Raw genomic sequence first — 21016 nt, forward strand, 5'->3', positions numbered from 1 at the left:
AATATTTAAAAAATCCATCCATCCATCCATCCATCCATCCATATGTACCCTAGACTCTGGGTTCATCCTGACGTCACCACTTACGGTGTGACCTTGGGCAAGTAAATTGCCTTCTCCGTACATCAATTTCCTCATCATTAAAACAGAGTAATAAAAATTCCTCTGTCACAGGTTACCGAGATGCAGTTAATATCAGTCAAGTGCAAGTACACAGTAGGATTTCGATATGTGTGGCATGACATCCTTCCAGGAGGGGGTCAGGGCTGGCTTCATGGACAAGGCAGGATCAGAACAGTGTGTAAATAATTATCTTGCAATAGCTGTTTGGGCCACCTGCCACTCCCAGCCCAGCCCAGCCGGGAGAAAAGGGAACAGCTTGTCACAGGAGGATTTGGCAGACAGGGAGGCTGTGGGTCCAGGCAGCTGTCAGCAGGGGTGATCCTGACTGCTGGTCAACCCTGGAACTCGGGTGGGCTGCTTCTCCAGCCTTGGCAGGACTGGTCGACCCAGGCCTGGAGCCCTGGGCTTCCGCGGTTGAAGCTCACTTCTTGTTCACTGGCAAGGGCCAAGGCAAGGGACGAGTGAGGGCCAGGCCGTAGCACCATCATAGCATCCATCACAGGTCCCTCGGGCTGCACACAGTCTTGAGATCCACCTGGCTACAGCCTTTGCCGCACAGATATACTCTGGGCCTCACGACAGCTCCTGGTGAGGGCTGCTGGAGCAGAAGTGGGTCTTGATTCCTTCCAAACATGCTCCTGGGAAAGGCCTGGCCGTCAGTGACTGGCCCGATGGGAACACAGGTCCCAGAATCCTGGATTTCAAAGCCACAAATGGCTGCTCAGTCACGTTGATAGGCGAGGGCCTAGAGAGGCTGGGTTAGCAGCTACAGGTGACCAGCAAGGGCCCGGGGGAATAGAACCCTGGGCGCTGGCTACTGCCCCAGACCCTTTCTCTCTCCTTCCTGTGTCCCCTTAACTTCCGAGCAGCCCCTTCCTGAGAGGGGGCCCCCCACCTCTGCTTCAGCCAAGACAAAATATCAGAATAACACTTCTTCGTTTATTAAAAACACAAGTTTGCAGGTAAATAAGAGTCTTTAAAAAATACATTAAAATAAATAACAGAATCCTCCACGTTCTTAGAGGAAATAAGTTATATACAGACAGATGAAGCCGAGCAGGCCGTTCTCACCAGGAGCATCCTGGGGACATGGGGGTGGAAGGACTCTGGGGAGGGAGAGCTGGAGGGGATGGGCGGGGCCTGCCTAGGACACCAGCCCCGTCCAGCCTCCAGCGCTGGCTTCCGTCTGAGGGTCCACCACTGCTCGCCGATCTCAGTTTGTAGCCAATAGACAGGAAACTTCTCAGGACGTGGTCTCTGGGTTAGCACGCTCCTCATGTAGTTCCTTCTAGCGGGGCGGTGGGGCTGGGACTAGTGGGGGGAGGCCGCCCTGCAGCCTGGGGGCTGAAGGCTTCCCTGGGTAGGGTGAGGACATGAGCTGACTTGGGAGAAGCTCCTTCACCCGTGCAAGGAGGCCAGATCTCGTGCTGCCTCAGCAGGTTGGGTCCCTGGCCCTGGGCTGCTCCTCCTCGAAGCCCCACACAGGCTCCTTCTCAGTGTTCCTTGGCAATCTGGCAATCAGTGCTATGTTTTCCTTCGCCTGGGGTACGTGGGCCTCGGCTCCCTCTCTGCCTCCTGGTGTCGTCTGGCAAAGCGGATCTTGGTGGCAGAAATTTCCCTGGAATCGAGAAGGGTCCATTTAGCATCTTGGGAGGTATGGGCTGCCCAAGTGTTCCCCAGGACAGGCAGCAGCGAGAGGACTTGACCCCCTTAATCACAGCTGCTCTAGGGTCAGGGGCAGCCACAGCTCATCCTGAAAACAAAATCTGCACATCAGGGACAGGCCAGGTACTAGAATCTCCTCTGCCCACGGGGACTTTGATGAAGCTGATGTTCAATGTCAAAGGCTGCCCAAATGACCGGAGGGCCAAGAACAGTGTACCTCCTGTGACTTGCCTTCCCGCTTCCATATCGGCACTCCTGCCGTTCCTTCTAGGCTCTTTACCGCCCCTCGCCCAAATTCCATGGACTAAAATTCCCATTCTTCAAGGTCCCGCTCAAAGTGGTTCAACCCAGACAAATATGGGTCTTAGCTGCCCTTTGAACTGGGATGAGCCCCTCGCAGGGGCTCCAGCATCATCCAAAGGGTCTTGTCCTGACTCCAAGGGTTCTAGCCTGGAGCTGGGAGTCTGGCTGCAGTTCCCAGCTATGGGAACTGAGGCAAGCATGGCAACCTCCCCGAGTCCCTTTCTTAGCCTATAAAATAAACCCAGGCCTGGCCGGTGTGAGGATGAGAATGAGTTGGCAAAGCAAGCTCTTCGTCCACTACCAGAGGCTGTGCGCTTGCAAAGTCTGATTCTAGATTCTGCTCGTCCTTGGACAGTTCCCTATGCTGGATCTTCCCTTTCCTTTCCCCATCCCATGCTGTCTTCTAGGTTTCAGCCTCCCCACAAAGATGGGAGCCCCCAGGGGGCCACGCTGGGCCCCAGTGCTGGCCAGCTCCGAGGAGCCTCAAGGACAGAGGTCTGAATGGTTAACATCTCCAGAGGTCGCACTGGGTGCCTTCCACCTATGTCAATGGATCCGCCCTCACAACGACCCCTACAGATGGCTTGCCCTGATGCACCAGGCTCAGAATGGGGACCTGAAGCACACAGAAGTGAAGCAATAAACCCAAGGTCACAAAGGCTTGTTTGTGGCACAGCAGGGGTTCAAATAGGCCAGTCCTGGCTCAGAACTGCCCCCTCAGCCCCTCGGCTGCACGGCCAGATGTGGGGGCTCTATTCTTAAGTCAATGTGGTGAGACAGACCTTTGTGCGCACATCCCATGGGCCCGGGCTCGCGCTGAGCCATGCTGGGGCTGCCAGGAAGGGGATCCGGTTTGGGACAGGGAGGAGAGGACAGGCTAGATCACCGAGCATTCTGGACCCAGCGCATAGGAGACACTGGTGAGTGTCTGAATGAATATCCGACTCCTTCTTTCCACCATCACAGTCCCTCCGCCCTCCCTAAGAAAATCAACCTCCAGGCCTAGTGGGGACAGAGAGCACAGCAGCTAAGACGCCTGGCTCTGGAGCCGGCCAGCTGCCTGTCATGGACCGCTGGGATGTTGGGCAAGTGCCTTCACTTCTCTGAGCCTCAGTTCCCTTGGTGCCCAGTAAGGACCTAGTCCCACCTTCTTGGAGAACAAAGGTAACGTGCAAGGCATACAGGAGGTGCTCTGCCCATGCAGGCATCCCTTACCTCAGCTGCTGGAGGAGCTCTCCTGCGGGCGTCCATCTCTGGCTGGCCTGGAACACGTCAGCAGGGGACCTGCTGCCTGGGACTATCACAGCTTCGGCCCTGAGTGAACAGCATTAGGACCCAAGTGAGGGGCTGTCCAGGGCCCTGAGAACACCTGGCTGTGGGCCCAGTGCCCCCCCACTCTCACCCCAAACAGATCCGTTTCCACCCCTGTGCACCTGGCATCCTTCCTTTCCCAGGCGGGGTGGGGGCTGAGGAAAACTGAGCTGCCGGGAATGTGTTCTTAGCTTCAGAAAGAGGCAGCTGGGGGCCCGGCCTTCCCAGAATCCAGCCACCTGCAGCTGAGCACAGTTCTTTTCGAGGGGAAACTGAGGCAGGGGTGGGGCCACAGCCTGAGTCTCAGAGGAGGAGTTTCTCATAAATCATCATAGGAAGGGCAGGTTTGGGACTGGGAAGCCAGTCTCTGCTTTCCCCAAATCCTCCAGGTGCACAAGCAAAGGAACACAGTCTCCCACTCCTTTTACACGTGGGAAAACTGAGGCCCAGAGAGTTAAGAGACTTGGCAGAGCGCCCCACCCACTGCCCTCCAACCCCCAGCAACTCTGTGACAACCCTGGGGTAGTGCCACGGTCTCCCAAGTCTAGTTGCTACTTCTCCACCAAGAAAGCTCCAGAGCGCTCCACGCTGCAGCTCAGAAGCCAAAGCTCAGCGCCCCTGGGCAGACAGATGGAGGCTGCAGTCCCCCCTCTCCTTTGACAGGACAAGTCCTATCCCCTCTGTGCCCGAGCAGCTTCTGTTGTCCCTTGGAGAGTGTCCCTTCTGCCCAGGATGAGGGTGGGGTGCTCTCAGAAGCCCCCAGTGCTGGGCAGTGGGAGGGACTTGGGGTGACTAGCTCTCCACAGAAAGGGGGGGCCGCTTATGGGCTCCCAGGACCCTGCTCCCCCACCAGTAGCCACTCTGCTTCTCTGCCGGTCTTCCAGATGCCCTGTTCCCCCGGCCCCTGCAGGCGGGGTGCCAGCTTACCAGGGCCTTCGATGGCAGAAGGTGGCACAGGCGGGGTCTCCGCCGCTGGAGCACTCACAGCGCTTCGGCAGGGAGCGGCGCCGGCGTCTTGGCGGGTTTCCCAGGCCGTAAGGAGCTGTCTGTCTGTGGGCAGGCAGCCAGCAAGGTAGTGGTGTAGGGTGGAGAGAGCAGAGGGGAGGGGGAGAGAGGGAGAGGATTAGATAAACTCCGACCACTGGCAAGCAGAGAGTGTCCGCAGCACACACAGGGATGGCCACCCATGCCCCTTGGATGGAAGTAAAAACGTTACCAGCCCCTGACCTCAAGAGGGCCCAGTGCAGGCCCCTCCCTGGCTGCCAGGTGGTCGGGGAAAAGGTCCTTCCCCCTTTCTGGGCCTCTGCTTGCTCCCACACCCCCGGCCCCACTCAGTAAGCCTCCCAGCATGGAGAGGAGGTGCCAGAACAGTGCTCCCTCCCTAAGTCGGGAAGTGGGGAGTCCTCCCAGCCCCTCCCAGACAGGAACTTGAGCTGATGGAGAGGGCCAGGCTGGTCCCCGTGGAGGAGGGGAGGAAATGCCATCTCACAGAAGTAAACATACAGGCTCTCAGCTAAGCTGCCCTCACCTGGTCATCCCTTGCCCGGAGGGCGATAAACGTGGCTTACTTAGAGCACGCTGACTTAGAAACAGTGTGTGCAAGCGCTTGTGTGTGTGCATGTGTGTGTGTGTGAGAGAGAGAGAGAGAGAGAGAAAGAGAGAGAGAGAGAGATCAGGTGGGATTGATTTCAGATTCAAAGTCTGGCCAAGGCAGGCTGTGGGCAGGGCAGGGGCCCTGTGGCCGGTTGGACCAGCACCTTCGGGTGCCAGAGCTAATTTTAGACAATGTGGTTGAAGTTGTAATGACTCCCAGGTAGACCCAGCACGCAGGGACTGGCAGCGTTCCCGCCCTGAGCGAGTGTTTGGATGCGGATTATCTCCACACGCTTACGTGCAGAGCTTCTCTTGCCTTTTGCAATTTGGGGAAGGAAAAAAAAAAAAAAAAAACACAAACACCCAGAGAAACTTCAGCTCGAAGTATGCAGTGGCCCGGAGGCTGTGCGGGTGCAGACAGAGCAGACAGCCCTGGGCTCCCACCCCAGCGCTGCCAGGTGACACAGCCCAGGCTTCTCGTCTTGTCACTGCAGACGGCAGCAGCGCCCGCATCGTGGGGAGGACGAGGGGTTCGCGGGCTGATAACAGATGAGCCGAGCTTGGCATAGAGCCTGGCACCGTCAAGGCATGGGTGCTGTCATTCAGCGTCTTATTCTTGGAAGATCATGCCGAGGCCACATGGCAGAGTGGGCGTGAGCTTCAGCAGCTGCGGCCTAGGAGGGAGCCTCCACCTACGACTTACTCCTTCCTGTGCAATCTTGGGGCAGGCACCCGACCTCTCTGAGCCTCAGTGCCTTGATCTGGAAAGCGGGGCCAATACCAGCCTGTTGCAAGAACTCTCCCAAGGTAGCCCTGTGTGATGGGGCAGCCCCCACGTGGAAGCGGGAAAAATAACCAGTCATTCTCCCTAGTAGCGCAGTGACCCTGTCTGGAGGCCCAGGGAGAGCTGGACTCTGAGACATTCCCCATCCCCTGCCCTGCTGCCGGCAGCCCTGCCTGGATCCCTGCGCTCACCCGGGGGTGTTCACCCAGATGATGTCCAGGTGGCAGAAGTAGACGCATTCCTTGTCCAGCCAGGAGCTGCAGGAGCAACGTCGAGGCCGCAGGTGGGAGCCTCGGGCCCGGGGCGAGGGCGCGGGGTGATCCGGAGCAGCGGCTACCTGGCCCTTGCCTGGGTGTCCAAGGAGAGAGAGAGAGAGAGAGAGGCAGAGAGGTGGGTCAGGGTGCCTGGCACAGCTGGGATAGGGGACCTGCCGGGCTCCTCCTCTTGCATAATCGAGGAAGTTGGCTTTCTTATTGCTCAGGAGCTCCAGGCCAGGCTGGGGGAAGCCCCAGCAATGCCAGGTGAGAAGGGCCAGTGCTGTCCGGTGCCTCGCAGCAGCTCTGTCCTTGCCAAGCTCCCCGGAGCTGCCGCGGCTGCAGGACTCCCACCCCTGAGGGCCCCCAGCTGACCAGTGGGTACTGGGAACTGGGGAGGGAGACACCTGCAAGCAGCCCTGGAGGGGGTGGGGCGGCTGCTGTAGCAGGCGAGGCTGGGGCGGCTCACCTTCCTGCAGAGCCAGGAGCAGGGCCAGAGCGACGGAGCACCAGGCAGTGGGCACGGCGACCATAGCAGCGGTGGAGCGCACGGGCTGGACGAGAGGAGGGAGTATGCCTGTCGCCAGCGTCCTGCTGCCAAGCCGAGCTGATAGCTCATTGCCTCAGTGCCCTGGCGGCTTCTTATAACACCAGGCGCAGCCCCGCCCCTGCCCATCCAGCCCTGCCCCGTACAGGAGAGCGATGACACCGCCTCCACCCCAGGGTGCACGCCTTGGCTGGCCTCCCTGGTGTGGGGTGGGGGAGGAGGGCAGGGGAGGGTGGAGGCGGGAGGGAAGGCCCCGCTCTCCTCCTTCTGTGCCTGGAGCACCTCCTGGAGTACGGCAGCTCTCCTGCAGTCCCTAGGGACCCCTCCCGGTTCTGCTGGGCTGCTTCAAGTCACCCCCAATGTGCCTGACCCCCTTCTTCGCTCTCTGTTTTGCTGCTCCAGGGCTCTTGCTGAGTCAGGAGCGGGAAGGGGGAGATCCATGAGCACAGCCCTGCTTCTCCTTGGGGGAGACCCTGCCATCCTGCCTGCCTAGTGCCACCCAGGCTGAGGACGCCCCTTCTGTTGTGTGGGAGGGGAAAGGGGGTGTTCAAGGCTGTGTGGCCTTGGGCAAATCAGAGCCCTCTCTGGGCTGGCTTCCCTCGGTGAAGGACGCAGCTCACCCCTGACCTCTGCTCCGCTGGGAGCTGCCTCATGCCTACCTCACCCAGGAAGTGCCCCCTCCCTTCCTTCCCCATCCCTCCTCCCAGGGCCTGGGGACAGGCGTTCTGGTCCCTTCAAACCCTATTGCCCCTATGGGCATACACACAAAGCACCCATTGAAAGACCTCTGGTCTTGGACACGACAGGGCAGTTGGCTCACCCCCGTGGCTACTCTCTTCCAAAAAAGCAAGGCAGGGGTGGGGGTGGGGGCGCACCCCGGGGGCTAGCATTCAGCTCCTGCCTCTCCACTAGCCTAGAACCTGGGCCTGGCTGGCGACAGAGTGTGGATGGCCTGGTGCTGAGCTAAGCAGCTTGCGGGACCAGCACTCGCCCTCTGTTCCTGCCCAGGCCTGGCTCAGAGTCCAGGTGCTGCGACGTCTTTCAGGGACCCTGTCTCCAAGTATAACAGGAAAAGCCCTCTCATTTCTCGGAACTCCCAGAGCCTTGCTCTCCTGCCTGCCTGACTCATGACTCCAGGCTTATCTCCCCAGCAATCTCCAGGTCCAGAGCTCTGGAGAAGGCAAGGCCCGGAGCCGGCCGTGCACACAGTAGGAGCCTTGAGAGAGTGCTGTCTGAGGTAGGATGGAAGGCAGAAAAACACGCCTGGCTTCGAACTGTGGAAACCAGGTCCCTGGGAACCCAGGCTGCTCAATCCGCAGTTCCCGTGTTTAGCAGCGATTCTGCCATCAGACGCTTAGGAAGGGGACCATGGATGACCACAGAGAAACCGGCGAGCTTGCTTCTTCCTAGGGCATGACTAGAACGTACCTTGTGTGAGCCACAGAGGGGTACGGAGAGAGAGAATCGCCAGTGCGATCTTCCTTCCCCCAGTCTCGGTCAGGCTGCAGGGGAAGCAGGAACCAACTTTTCTGAGTACCTACTGTGCGCTCGGAAAACATTTTTCAGCTCCTCTCCATCCTGGCCCTGGGAGGCAGCTGTTAGGATCTGGGGGTCAGCTCCCCTAGGGCCCAGGAGACCCAAAGAGGGGCCTGGCTTGGCCAAGGTCGCGCAGCTGGTGGATCTGCAGAACCGGCACCGGGACTGGGATCTCAGTCCCTTCAGCAAAAACCAGAGACTCCCCATGCAGTACTCGCTGCCCTCCCCCGCCAAGGTGTCTCTCTAAGAATTTAGAAAAGTTATTTCTGGAATGAGGTGAGCAATACTCCTAGTCATTTCTATTAGTCTCCTGGAGAATATAAATACGGAATTAAGCAGGGTCAGGGTGGGGGAGGGGGCGGATTGAGAATTCAAACCACTGAACCATGAAGAGAAGAAAAGAAGGAGCAGGTCAGCGGGGAGCAGGAGGGGGTCCGGGTGGGGAGGAAAACAAACAGGGAGGCAGATAAAGACAGGCAGGGAGAGAGGGTGGACAAGGAAGCAGAGCCGAGGGTGAGAGAAAGAACTCGGATTTGAGCAAGTAAAAGAGAAAGACCATTTGGAAGGAGAGCGAGGGTTCTACCGTCTAATCTTTACACAAATGCACAGCACTGCTCAGGACAATAGGGAAGCAGAGGCTCCGAGTCTGGGAAACATAATAGGAGAATTAAACAGACCAGGAGACAGGATCCCTCTGTGGTGTGAAAAGAGGATGACGACAGGGCAGGGGCCGCTGCCCGGGCCTGGCAGGGTCGGTGAGGGGAGCTGCGCCCGGCTCCAGTTCCCCTCCTTCCCCAAGCACAGCAAAGAGGGCTCCCATGAAATGGAGAGGCCTGGCCCCCGGAACCTGAGCGAGCCCAGGTCCCAGGGGGTGAAAGCCTTCCCGGAACAGGGCCACCCCACCGGCAAGAGCTGGTTTCCAGGTAGGGAAAATTAAACCGAGTTAAAAATAGTCAGCCCCAGCCCCATAGCTCTCCAGCCCGGCCCTGACGGTCACCCCGTGCCCCTCCTGGTTGGCCTGGCTGCATGGCACCCCAGCCCCATAGCTCGGGCTCCCACCGACGGCCCCGGCCGTCTGCCCGCTGCTCTGCCTCATCCCCGTTTCCTGCCTGGGCTGCTAAAGGCTGCGGGTCAAGGGATGGGGATTCAGCCAAGGGTCCCCTGGCGGGATCTGGAAAGCATTAACCTGCACACAAAATAATTTGCCCCGCTTAGGCTTGGCCCCGGCCCAATCCAAGGAGAGATTTGTGAGGAGGGCAGGTAGGCAGAAGAGAGAAGTCGAGGCATATTTCTGGGTGACACACGGTGCCCGAAACTGACCTCTAGAAATTCTCTCCAGCCTCCACTCCCACTTGCTGGATGGGATAACGGAAGTCCAAGAGGAGAGGCAACTTGCTCAAGACAGTGATGGGGCCCAGACATGTTCTCTTGGCTACTGATCCAACCCCACTCTTTCCAGTACACCGCGAAGCTGTCAGGGGTCCAAGGACAGCCCCAGGGTCTGTTTGGGAAGGGCTGCCAGGAAGGACCCACTGGCAGGAAGGCCAGGGCAGAACAAGGAGAGGGGACAAGGGAGAACAAGCCCTGGAGGAAACAGGGCTAGGTCATCTGGGGCTAGGGACACCTGGGACATCTGGGGTTAGGGACATCTGAGACACCTGGGACATCTGGGACCCCTGGGACAGGGCTAGGTCATTTTCCTTTGACCCCCCCAAAGCTCTCTCCCTCCCCTCTGCACTGACAGTAAGTCTCTTGGGCTGTCCAGCAGCTGAAACCACTTGGTGGGATTGAGGACACCCAGGAAGGAGGATGAAATGTCCGGTGATGAGGACTAGAGCAGGTGCCTGGTTCAGTTGTAGAACCAGCAAGCATTGTCCCAGCTCTGCGATTCATTCTGTGTGGCCTTGGACAAGTCCTGCCCCTTCCCTGGCTTCCCTGAAGTGTTTCTTTTTTCCCATTGACTGAGAGGGGTGCTCTCAGCTCTGAAAGCCTATGGCCCTCAGAACTAAACTGACCTGAGTTCAGAGCTCGCCAGACAGCCCCGCAAGCTCTTGCTTGCCGCTGGGGACCCTCTGCTCTCTCCCTTCTGGAAAACCAGTGGCTTCCCTGTTGCCACCGCCCTGGTCCCACTAGGTTTCAGGAAGTTCTGTTTGCAGCCCCAGAGGAAGGGACACAGCGTCTCGTTTGTAAGCACATACCGTGTAGGCGGCTTAGCAGAGCGAGTAGCTGGGGAGATGGGGCTGGCCCGGGGGGTGGGGGGGGGTGATGTCTGGAGTCGGCAGGGGATGAGGGCTTGCGGAGGGTTTGGCCCCGGAGCCTGCCTGGCTTGGGTATTTAGGGACTGAGGAGGTTCAGACATTCCCATCATCATTTGTTCCCAAGGCTGCAGGTCAGGGCTGCCCCCATTCAGGCCTGGGGCCACTCAGCCTCAGGGCCTCTTTCTGGTGGGTGGTCTGGGCCTCCTGCCATCAGCCAGAGCTCACCCTGAGCCACTAGGGCCTGCCACCACCCACACCCCTGTCCCCACGCCGGGTCTCCGCAAAGGCCGTCTCGGCCTTGTGAGACCAGCTCCCCTGGTGTCCATGGCTTCCCTGGAGGACAACCCTTGCCAGTTCTCCCCCTCCCTCTGCCTCCGCCCATTTGGAGAGATTTATATCTCCCATATAAAATGTACTTGTAAAGGAATAATTCATGGGCCCTGTTTGTTATTAATCTAGGGGTGATCAGGTCAGGGTCAGCGAGGCCCACGGAACTGCTGGCATTTCAGCTGAAAGTAGATATTGTTCAGTCAACGCACCCTCGTCAAGAGGCCATGTGGCTCCTGCTGGACTTTCCAAAATAAGGAGACCAGCTCAGGGACTCGGCATCCAGGATGAAAATCTCTGCGCTCTGAATTTTCGAGTTCCCTCCGAAGTGCTAAGGGCCCAGTTCCCCATACAGCCTTTCAGGGCTGTGGGGTGAACACACACCTACGGAGTGTTTACCATATTCCAAGCATTCTGCTACCTAATTCACACACCTTCTCTCCATCGGTGGACATCATACACCTAAGAGGTAGGTACTGTCATTAGACCCTACTTTATAAATGAGGAAACAGAGGCTCACGACTTGCCCAATGTCAGACAGCTAGCAGGTGGCAGAGCCAAGGTTAGGAAGTGGATCAGCTTAAGGTCAAAGCTCTAACCCTGAACTCAGTGTGCCCTCAATGTGCTTTCCTGGCTCTGCAGCCCACGGGGGCCTCACCTGCAGCAACGTTTCTCCAGAGCTAGTTCTCTCTTGTAGGGCAGAGAACCCTAGGCTGACTGGGAGAGTGGGGACCCCCAAAGCGGAAGCAGCCTCCCACCCGTGTCCATGGAGGCCCTCACCCCGTAGTAAAAACACACCACAGAGCCCATGCCTACAAGGTCATTCTCTGAGGCCTTGTCACAGCTGCTAGGTAGATACGGACAGTCCATTCTTATCGCACAGGATACCCACAATAGACCTGGGAGGCAGGCTCGGCTCATAATTCACACTTTGCAGATGAGGTCTTTCCAGATAAGATTCTCATTTTACAGATAAGAAGTGACTTATTTAGGGTCACACAATTATTAAGAAGCAAGGTTGGAACTTTCCCTCAATGACCCTGTATCATGTATATCCAATGTTCTTTTCATCCATCCATCCATCCATCCATCCACCCAACCATCCATGCCCTCATCCACCCATCCATCCATCCATCCGCTAACCTTTCATTTATCCTTCTAGCCATACATCTACACAACATTCATCCACCTCTTTTGTAACAGATGTGGTTAGAGAAATTAGAAAGGTCAAACTTCAAAAGCTTTGAATAGCACATTACACTTGTCCTGGAAATATCTGGTTATTTCCTGGGGAGTGGTGTGTCTCCTCACTGAGCCAATGAGCTCACTGAGGCACAGTCTGCTCTGAAATCCCTACCTGGGGCTTACCACAGGCCTGGGCACTGCTGCTGTATGCCTAGCACTGCAGCGAGATGGAACAGATAGCTTCGTCCTACCAGACAAAGCCTGTTTTTGCATAAACATTTTTCTGATGAGAGAGATCTAGACCCTTTTCCTGCCCGGTACCATCTTTAAAATGTGCTAATGATGAAGATTTGAGATAATATTTAAGAAAAAAAAATCAGACAAGTATCCAAAGATAGAAGGGTCCTTGGACTATAACTAGATGAGGAAGTCGAGGTCCAGGGAAAGGAACAACCTGCCAGAGGTCATCCTGCCAGGCCTGGATCTGGAAACCCCAAATGCCCGGACTCTTTTCTCTCTGAGACCCAGGCCCCTGCATTGGAGGGGCTGGAGCCCCAGCCTTCTCCCCCATCCCACCGCCACCACTGGCCAGGACTTGTGGCTGGCGGGTTTTCAGAGTCACACCTACTCTGTTGCCTAGAAGCCAGGTTTTCCAAGGCACACCCAGTGCCCTGCCAAGAGGATGTATTTACCCTCTGGGAAGGGGTGAGCCACCAGGAGGTCGGGCCACCGAAAGTATAGTACTTGGGTTCTAGAATTAAATGTCAGCTAAAAATAAGTGCTCGGTGCCTAGATCATCAAGGTTTGCTTGGTGCCCAGCAGGCAGGCAAAGCTCAGGTTCCCACTATGATTCCCGGCTGAAATTCCTGAGCAGAGGTGTGCCTGGGGTACCTCCTTGCCTAAAGGCCTTGGCCTTCCTGCCCAGCACCTGGGAATCCTGAGCCGTGAATGACCCAGGAGAGACGCAGGCAAAAGGGCGGTCAGGAGCTGAAGCCTCTGCCTGGGGCTGGTTCGGGGTGTGGGGGTGAGTCAGGGGCCAGCCCACCCCTGGAGCCTCTGTGGCTTGGCAGATCCAACTGTCAGCTTCAAAGCCCTGTGACTCAGGCTTGAACCCCTGTCCTGCCCCCCAGTCCGCCCCCAATCCCCTATGGCTGAGTGTTCAGCCCCGGGCCAGGATATAGGTAGTGTGGGGCAGGCGCTGGACAGTCTGAGGCTGGTTTTCATGCTCACTGGCCGTGTGACCCAAGCCACACCACAGTTTAACCTTCCTGAGGGTCAGAGGCCACAACTGTCAAAGGGATCTGAGAAGAAAAATCCTACCTCATAGCTACCGGGAGGGTTTCTGGTAGAGCCAATGGCAGATTTGGCCTCTTGCCTGGCCAGATCTACTAGAAATTGTCATGCCACAGGCCAGATCCCCCACGAGGCCCCTCTACTACTCTGGGTCACATAGATGCCCCCAGAGCACCTGCCCCCACCCCCGGCCTGCTCCGTCCACCCCCATTGGCTTTGGCATGCCATATAATGCCACAACAGACAAGAAGCATGTGCAGGTTTGGGAAACGCAGCCTCCCCATGAAAACCAGGCTTCAGCAGGAAGCCTGCAGCCAGGACCCAGCCCGGCATCAGGGTGAAGCGACTCGCCGTGCCCCGATGCCCACCCTGGCGTCTGACCTGCTAGGGATCGGACGCTGAGCTACCCTTCCTTCTTCATCCCACCGATGGTGACCTGGGTGCGCAACACTTTAGCCCACCACACTGCAGGGCTTGTCATTCCCTGGAGACATCACAGATTTTCTTGCCTCTTTGCCTCGGTGCAAGCCTGGGCCTCCTGGCCTCCTTCCAGTCTTACCTGATTTATTCTGGCCGTACTTAAAGCCCACCAAAATGTTACCTCCTCCAGAAAGTCTTCCTGATTCCATCTAAGATATGAGATCCAACCATCCTCTGAACACCCATGTGGTTCTCATTTATAGGCTTGCTAGACTCTAAGTCTCTAGCTAGGCCTTACTCGGGGTCTCCAAGGGCTCTGCCTCCCGTGTCAGGCCGAGCCAGGTTTGGAGCAGAGGCCCACCTCTCATGACCTGCGCTCTTCCCTCTTTCTTCAAGCCCCAGCCTCCTCAGTCTCGTCATCTACAAATAGGCGTCATCACAGTACTGTGGCTGTCGGAAGGGTTAAGTGAGAAAGGGCTCTGTCCGTGGTAGCCATTGTTGAACACCTAATTACAGAGCAGAGTCCTGTTCTCGTTCTCACTTAATTCTGACAACATAACCCTCTGAGCTGTGTCAGTGCCTCCATTTTCAGACGAGGCTTCAGACTCTGAAAGCTTGGAGAGTTTGACCTGTAATGGTCAGAAGTTCAAGTTCAGGTCTGTCGGACCCCAGTGTCCGTGACGTTTCTCTTTCCTCTCTGCCCTTCTCCTCCTATGTGAACTCTCCAACCTCTGTCCCCTTGTCCCAACCAGAAGCTCCATAGGACTTGTTGAATTGGAAATGGGAAAGTCGGGAATGTTCTCTCTTGGGTCCACTCTTCCACCACTGGCCTTGGCCCAGGCTTGCTGGGTCCCCACTTGGGGGTCCACAGCTTGGGGAGTGGCCTTCTAAGCATCATGGGACCCGATAAAGACAAAAGCCTTATAGGCTCATGAAGCCCAGCCCAGGGTTTCCTGTAGTATGTTCCAAGGAAAACAATGGAAGCAGGTGGGACTCCATTGCCAAAGGAGTTTGGGAAACTGGGTTCCGAGCAGGGTTCCCGAGAGCTTCCTGTGGACAGATGAGCTCTGCAGTCCTCCACAGAATGCTGTCTCTGGCACTGGCAGGGGAGGGCATCCTGGGTCCTGAGAGGTGACTGGGAAGAGGGGCATGGAGTGGCAGGCTCGGGTTCAACTTTCAGCTGGGAGGCTGCAGGCAGGCCCCTCCTTTGGTCTAAGGAGGTCTAAGGAAGTCTAAGGAGGTCTAAGGAGGTCTAAGGTCCTCCAGGAAATGAAGTGTTCTGTGGCTACCCTAGAAGCTGCAGAGTGTGAGGTCACCTGTGGCCTCTTCACAGAGCCTTCTGGAACCACCTAGGGAAGTATGGTGCCCAGCCTGCAAAGGGCAGTCTGGAAGCTTCAGTGTCCAGGGAGTCTTTCCCTGGAGTGGCTTCAAAGACCGTGTACTGTCTCCCCACCAGCCACTGAAACCCTCCTGGGCTTATTAAGCAGTTGGCACTGCTTAATAAGAATGAACCCTAGGCACTGTTCAATCACTTTCCAGATGGGGAAACTGAGGTGTCTTGTCCAAGGTCACCCATTCTGACGGCGGAAGAGCTGAGATTTGAATCCAGGTCAGTCTGAGGCCTTGATCTGAGCTCTTTACCTCAATTCCAGATTTTGCTGTCAGGGCCTCAGAAGCGGGTTCTGGGGGTCATCCTCGGGGCCCGAGTCTAAGGACAGTAGGAAAAGCCCCCCATCCCTCAGCCTGGCTGGTGGGCCTTTAGCAGTGGGAACTCTGGGAGCTTGGGGGAGAGGAGTAGGCTGTTTCTGCTGTGAGCCACGTGCTGGGTGGTGAGGTGAGCGGTGACTCAGGATGGGAGGCCCTGAGCGGGCAGGCAGGGAGTGGGGGCAGCCCAGGCCAGGCTGTGCCATGGCTGGGGTCCCCTGAAGGAGGAGGTCTGGGTATGGCAGGGCTGAGTCACAGCAGCGAGATGGGACAGGGAGCTGGGATGGCCAATGACCTCACGCTTTCATGTGAGCCTGGCAAGGAGCCTCGGGCCCAGGCAGGCCTGGTGGGCCCACCCTGGCAGGAATGGCACACGCCCTCTTTGGCCACCCATAGCCATGGGGTGTCTGTGAGACCGCAGGGTCCCCCTGCAGGCTCCCCGAGGCCTGGTATTGGCAGAGCCCTGAAGCCCTGACCGACTGGGGAAGCAGCTGGTATAGGGCCCAGAGCAGGGATAAAGGGGACCGAATCTCTGCCTCTTTTGCCGTGTGACCTGGGCCAAGCAATTCTGGCTCTCTGAGCTCTGATGACCTCTTCTGTCCTAGGGATTCATGTGAGGACTCATAAATGGATTCTTGTCCAAGCCCTGGCACACAGCTGGTGTCCTGGCGGGTGGAGAGGGAAGGAGGCAGCCAGCACCGGCCAGGAGCCCACAGAAAATGGAGGGCTACAGCGTATGGGCTCTGACTAGGCTGACAGACCCACAATGCCACCGGCCCAGCTGTTGGCTGTGTGGCTTGGGGTAAAGGCTTTCCGATCTCTGCACCTCAGTTTCCCTAAGTGGCATGTAAAAATAACTACCCCAGGCTCTCAGAAGGATGATGTCATGGGGTTGTTGGAAACTCCTACCACCACCTTGGGCCAGACACTGAGGAGCAAGAGAGCAGGACCTCTTCCTCAGGGGCCCAGAAGCCGTAAGGGAGCCCCTCTCGCCCCAACCCTGCCTGCCTGGAAGGCATGCCCACAAGCTTTGTGAAGCCACTGCCTGCCCCCAGTCAGGACTTCCCCAGGCTGGCCCGGAGAGGGTGAGGGGTGCCAAGGTCACACGGAAGCCAGCTGAATAGCTCTGTCCTCCAGGGGGAGGGGACCTTTATCTCCCCCGATAAGAGGACCAGAATGGCCTCGGATTTGGGCAAATCCTGGGGTGGGGAGTAGAGGGCCAGGGCTGGGTTGGCTCAGGCTGACCAGAAAGCAGCGCTTCTCCCGGGACCTTCTCAGCCTGAGTCAGCCAGGGGCTGGGGCTGCTGCTGAGTTCATCAGCCGCCTGCCGCCCAGCCTCAGCACCCAAGCCTCCGGCACAAGGCAGGTCCGTCATAATGACCCAGTGATAATGACAGCTGTGTGGGGTGCTGTGCCCACGTGCCAAGGATTCTCTCTGTTTTCCTTCAAACAATCTTGCAAACAGGCCTAGGAAGCAGGCAGGGCAGGGCCTACCTCAGCGGCCCAAGGTCCCACAGCCAGAGGGCAGGGGTCCCCAGGCCCCAGGGCTGTGCCTTCTACTGTCGCACAGCGAGCGTGCTGAGCCAGTTTTGCATCAGATGCGGGCTGGGTCTTTGGGTAGCTGGCCCACCTGAGATCCTGGGAAAGAGACCCAGTACCTGCCTGGGACAGGGTCTTAGGAGCCTGGAGGACCGGGGATCAAGGCTCTGGGCCCAAGGACCACTGAGCTCTGTGCCACGCTTTGGGTTGGTCGAAAGGGAGGGAGAGACACGGAGCCCCAGGAACACAGAGGAGTGAGTGCCTGCCTCTATCTGCAGGGTCAGGAAGCCTTCCTGGCAGAAGAGATATTAGAGCAAGGCTCTGAAGGCAGAGAAAGCATTCTGGGTCGTAGAGGAAGCGGCATGGGCGCCAGCTGGTGGGCCTGAAAAGGCATGGCTTGTCCTAGGAGCTGCAGTGAACGGTGAGAGAGACTCAGTGATGGGAGAGGAGCTTGGAGGCCAGCCCAGCGGCCTTGTGTGTCTGGCTGGGAGTGGACCTTCCCCTGAGCTCAAAGTCGAGTCTCAGCTGTGCTGGCTGGGGTTCCTTGGGATTTCCTTCCAGGCCCTTCCCTGACTTTCAGATGAACCCCAGGTGGGTGACACCATAGCCTTGGGAGAGCAAGGCCACCTGCTGGCCATTTTGCTCCTGTCAGCTGGGGTGTGGGGGGGGAGGCCTCTGGCCCAGACACCCCAGGGTTGCACAGAGCTCCACCTTCTCTGAAATCAGGCTGCAATGGGTAAAGCGGCCAGGCTGGAAGAGGGACCAGGGCGAGGACCCTTCCCCCGTCTCAAATATTCTCCCAAGGGGCACAGGCAGCTCAGGGCTCTCTAGCCTCCTGGTTGCCCTTTGGAGGCCACCCCAGTGTGTCCGTGCCTGGCAGGTGTCCCCAGGCTTAGCTTGGCTCCTCTCGGTACTCTGCTGTTTGCCCAGCCCACCGCCTGGCCCTGCGGAGGAACACCGGTAGAATCTTCCTCCCACCAACCCCACTTGGATCCTCACTTGTCATTTCCCAGACCGCCCCTGGAGGGCGCCCTTCCACAGGCACTCACTTAATAGGCTAGGGAATGGAGGTTTATTGAAGTGAGGGGCCTGGCCGCAACACCAAGAGGGGCAGCAGCCAGGGACGACACCCCTCGCTCTGCGCCAGATGCTTCGCTGCATACTTCAGCCTCGGGGGTGGGGGTGGGGGTGTTCATGAAGATTCCGGAAGCTTACAACCTGGGTTCGAACCCTAGCTCTGACACTCACTCGTAGGGGACCTCAAGCTAATCAGTGCCCTGGCCTCCGCTTCCCTCTTTGTAAAACGGTGATAATAATACACGTTTCTCCTGGGGTTGGTGTAAGAACTAGTTGAGGCGGGTCATACCAAGTGCTTACGACCGTGCCCTGCGCATCCCCATTTGGCAGATGCGGAAACAGAGGCTCCAAGACAGGTGCTCCTGGCCCTCCGCCGGAGCCTTGCTCACCCTCCCACCCCGACGTGGCCCCCTGCCTGACCCTCCCGGGCCGTCGCTGGGACCGCGGGCGTCCCCGCCGCCGCTCCCTCTCTGGCCTGTTTTGGGAAATCCTCGGCGGGGCGGGCAGGGTGGAGGGTGGCGGCCCGCGCACCGCTCGCTCCCCGCCCCGCGCTCCCAGCCGCCGCGCCGCGCTCGGCCCGCCCTCGCTCGCGACCAATTTTGGGCAAAGCGGCGGTGGCGGCGGCGCGCTACGTGCGGGCGGTGAGTCAGCGCGCAGGAATGCGCAGGACGCTTTGTTCCCCGCTCGGCGGCCGAACGTGCTGGGACCGGGGCGCGGTGGGGTCTGACATCACCGCGGTGCAGCGCCTCCACGTGCCACCCCCCCCCCCCAAGCCAACCGCGGCTCCCCCTGCGGGACTCTAGGACACACCGGGGAGGCCGCCCCTTCCTCCTGCCTCTGGGACTCTGGCTCTGCGTGGTCCCTGCGTGGGGCACAGGGAAACAGCAACTGGGGGAACTGGGAGGGAAGGGTTGCCCAGAAGGAGGAAGGCCTGTGCCCTGGAAGGGCCAGAGGGTGGCACCGAGAGCTCGAGAAGCCACAGCAAGACCCCAGGGCTATGGACTCTGAAAAACAATCTGAGGGGTTTGAAGTGGCGGGGGGTGGGGTGGGGGGTGAGGTGGGGTGGGGTGGTTGGGGTACCAGGTGGTGGGTATTATAGAGGACATGGATTGCATGGAGCACTGGGTGTGGTGAAAAAATAATGAATACTGTTATGCTGAAAATAAATTTAATTAAAAAAAAAAAAAAAAGACCCCAGGGCTGCCCCAAGGACACTGCTGGGAGCCTGTGGTCTCCTCTCCTCTTCGAGGCTGCCATGGGAGAGAAAGCTGGCCATGAGTCCTGCGGGCCCTGCCTGTTTGTTTCCCGGAATCACTCCCCCTCTCTGGGCCTGGGCCTGGGTCTGGGAAGCTGAGAAGTGGGTTGGCACTGGCTGTCTTGCTCTGCTCCAGAGTCCTGTGCTGGGTAGCGTCTCTAGCCTAGGAGTGCTTTAGAAAGGAGTGCAGGGGCCTTAAGAAGTCTGGAAACTGCAGATGGCCCTGGTGAGAGCTTTTGTGTAGGAGGCTGTGCCTGGCTCTTTCGGAATGGGACGGCAGCTAAGGGTCAGAACAACCCTGAGTGGTGGGCAGTGCTGCTGTTCAGGGAGACTGGGACCCAGAGAAGCGGAGTCACCTGTCTCCACCGCTCCTGGTGCTGGCAGAGCAGGTGGGAGCCTGGGGCAGTGAGACTGCCCCCCACTTTTTGAAAAGGGCTGGACAGGCAGGCTGGGGACCCCAGGCCTGACCAGCGCCGAGGCTCCACTTCAGGCTCTCCTCAAGGAGCCGTGGCGGCTGGAGCTACAGTCCTTCCTACCCTGGATGGCTTTGGCATGTCACTAGCCTGCTGGGTCCTCCCTTGACTCCACTGTCATTGTCCCCTTTTATCTTCCCCAGGAATAAGACAGCCCAGCCTGTGGGGGGAGCCTGCCAGGGCTACGCAGGGGTACCCATCCAGCTCGGGTTCTCTGGATGGGATTTTGGTTATTCACTCTCTCTTTCCCCCTCCCTTCCTCCACAGGGTCCTAGACACCACTGCATCATGCTCCTTGTCCCATGGGGCTGGAACATGGGGGACCCAGTTGACTTGGGGACCTTTCACAGGGGCCTATGAGCATCAGGTCTGGTCTCAGGGACTCTGCCATCAGGCGGGTCCTCACTGGGGTCCTCACCAGCCCCTCCCCCTGCTCAGTCTATTCTGGAACTCATTGGCTCCTGTTCCTCTGAAGCCATATGTTCTTTATGGGGGAGATAGGGGATGGCCTCCCCGACCCTGGGGCTGATGATACAGAGAACTTGTTCCCATCTCAGGGCCTGCTCTCTCTTGGTACACCAGCATGGCCCCCATGTAGCCTCAGCTGGTCCCTTGTGCTGGGTGCTGGCAGAAGAGCCCAATGCCCCCAGGTGGCTCTCAGCCTCCCCCCTGCCCCGCCTCCCACCCCCATGTGGTCCCACCCGTGGGTAGCACAGCTGTGATCTGCAGAGGGTAGATGTGGCAATGCCACCTGGGGCCAGGGATCCTTGCCTCTGGGACCGTGCTTTTCATGCTGCCTGCAGTGTGTAGGCCTCACCTGCAGACCCCTTCACCTGCTGTATGCAACGTGCCCACTGGCAGAGGCCGCACACATGCACCTGGGTGGAGGCTGGGCTCGGGAGTCGGCCAGCTCTGGGACCCGGGAAGGTCACAGACTCAGACTCCATGTCTGTAAATGAGAGTAGGGCCTGATTTGTGAGCATCTGGGGAGCTGGTAAATGCAAGTGCCTTAGCACACAGTGGCTGTTGGATCAGCATGAGCCCTACCCAAGGAGTTCTAGAGACTTCCACATCCTGTCCATCCCTTGAGTTGAGTCAATGACTGCAGTCCTCCTGTAGATCTCTGTGGTCCTAGGTTCTCTTGGTTCCCCCGTGAGGAAGACCAGCTGGTGTGGCCCCTCACAGCTCAGACCAGCCACTGCAGCCCAGAGAGAGAAAGGGCCCTGCCACACAGCAGGGCTGGGCAGTCAGAACCTGCTCGCTCCCTCCAGGGGAGGACAATGGTCTGTGAGACCCTTTGGCCTTGAAGTCCCAGAGGCTCCGAGGACACTGGGTGTTGGGAGAGACGAGAGTACGAAAGTATCTGCACATG

At 58.3% G+C, this 21016-nt stretch overlaps 1 protein-coding gene across 1 annotated transcript; it reads right to left on the reverse strand.

Moving 5' to 3' along the window:
- Nucleotides 1–1332: 1332 nt before the first annotated feature.
- On the reverse strand, nucleotides 1333–6563 carry EDN2 (endothelin 2). The gene is made up of 5 exons (XM_044236378.1): nucleotides 6500–6563; nucleotides 5968–6124; nucleotides 4327–4449; nucleotides 3304–3402; nucleotides 1333–1738 (listed from the first exon to the last, which is right to left on the reverse strand). The coding sequence occupies exons 1-5, from the start codon at nucleotides 6561–6563 to the stop codon at nucleotides 1645–1647; spliced, it is 537 nt and encodes a 178-aa protein (XP_044092313.1). The 3' UTR covers nucleotides 1333–1644.
- Between the last annotated feature and the right edge of the window lie 14453 nt (nucleotides 6564–21016).

Source organism: Neovison vison, chromosome 2 (assembly GCF_020171115.1).
Source record: "Neovison vison isolate M4711 chromosome 2, ASM_NN_V1, whole genome shotgun sequence".
Lineage (NCBI taxonomy): Eukaryota > Metazoa > Chordata > Mammalia > Carnivora > Mustelidae > Neogale > Neogale vison.

Coding starts and splice junctions, on each gene's coding strand:
- EDN2 (XM_044236378.1), bottom strand. CDS start 6,563: ATGGTCGCCGTGCCCACTGCCTGGTGCTCCGTCGCTCTGGCCCTGCTC. Junction 6,125..6,499: donor GCTCCTGGCTCTGCAGGAAG/GTGAGCCGCCCC, acceptor TTGGACACCCAG/GCAAGGGCCAGGTAGCCGCT. Junction 4,450..5,967: donor ATCTGGGTGAACACCCCCGG/GTGAGCGCAGGG, acceptor GCCTGCCCACAG/ACAGACAGCTCCTTACGGCC.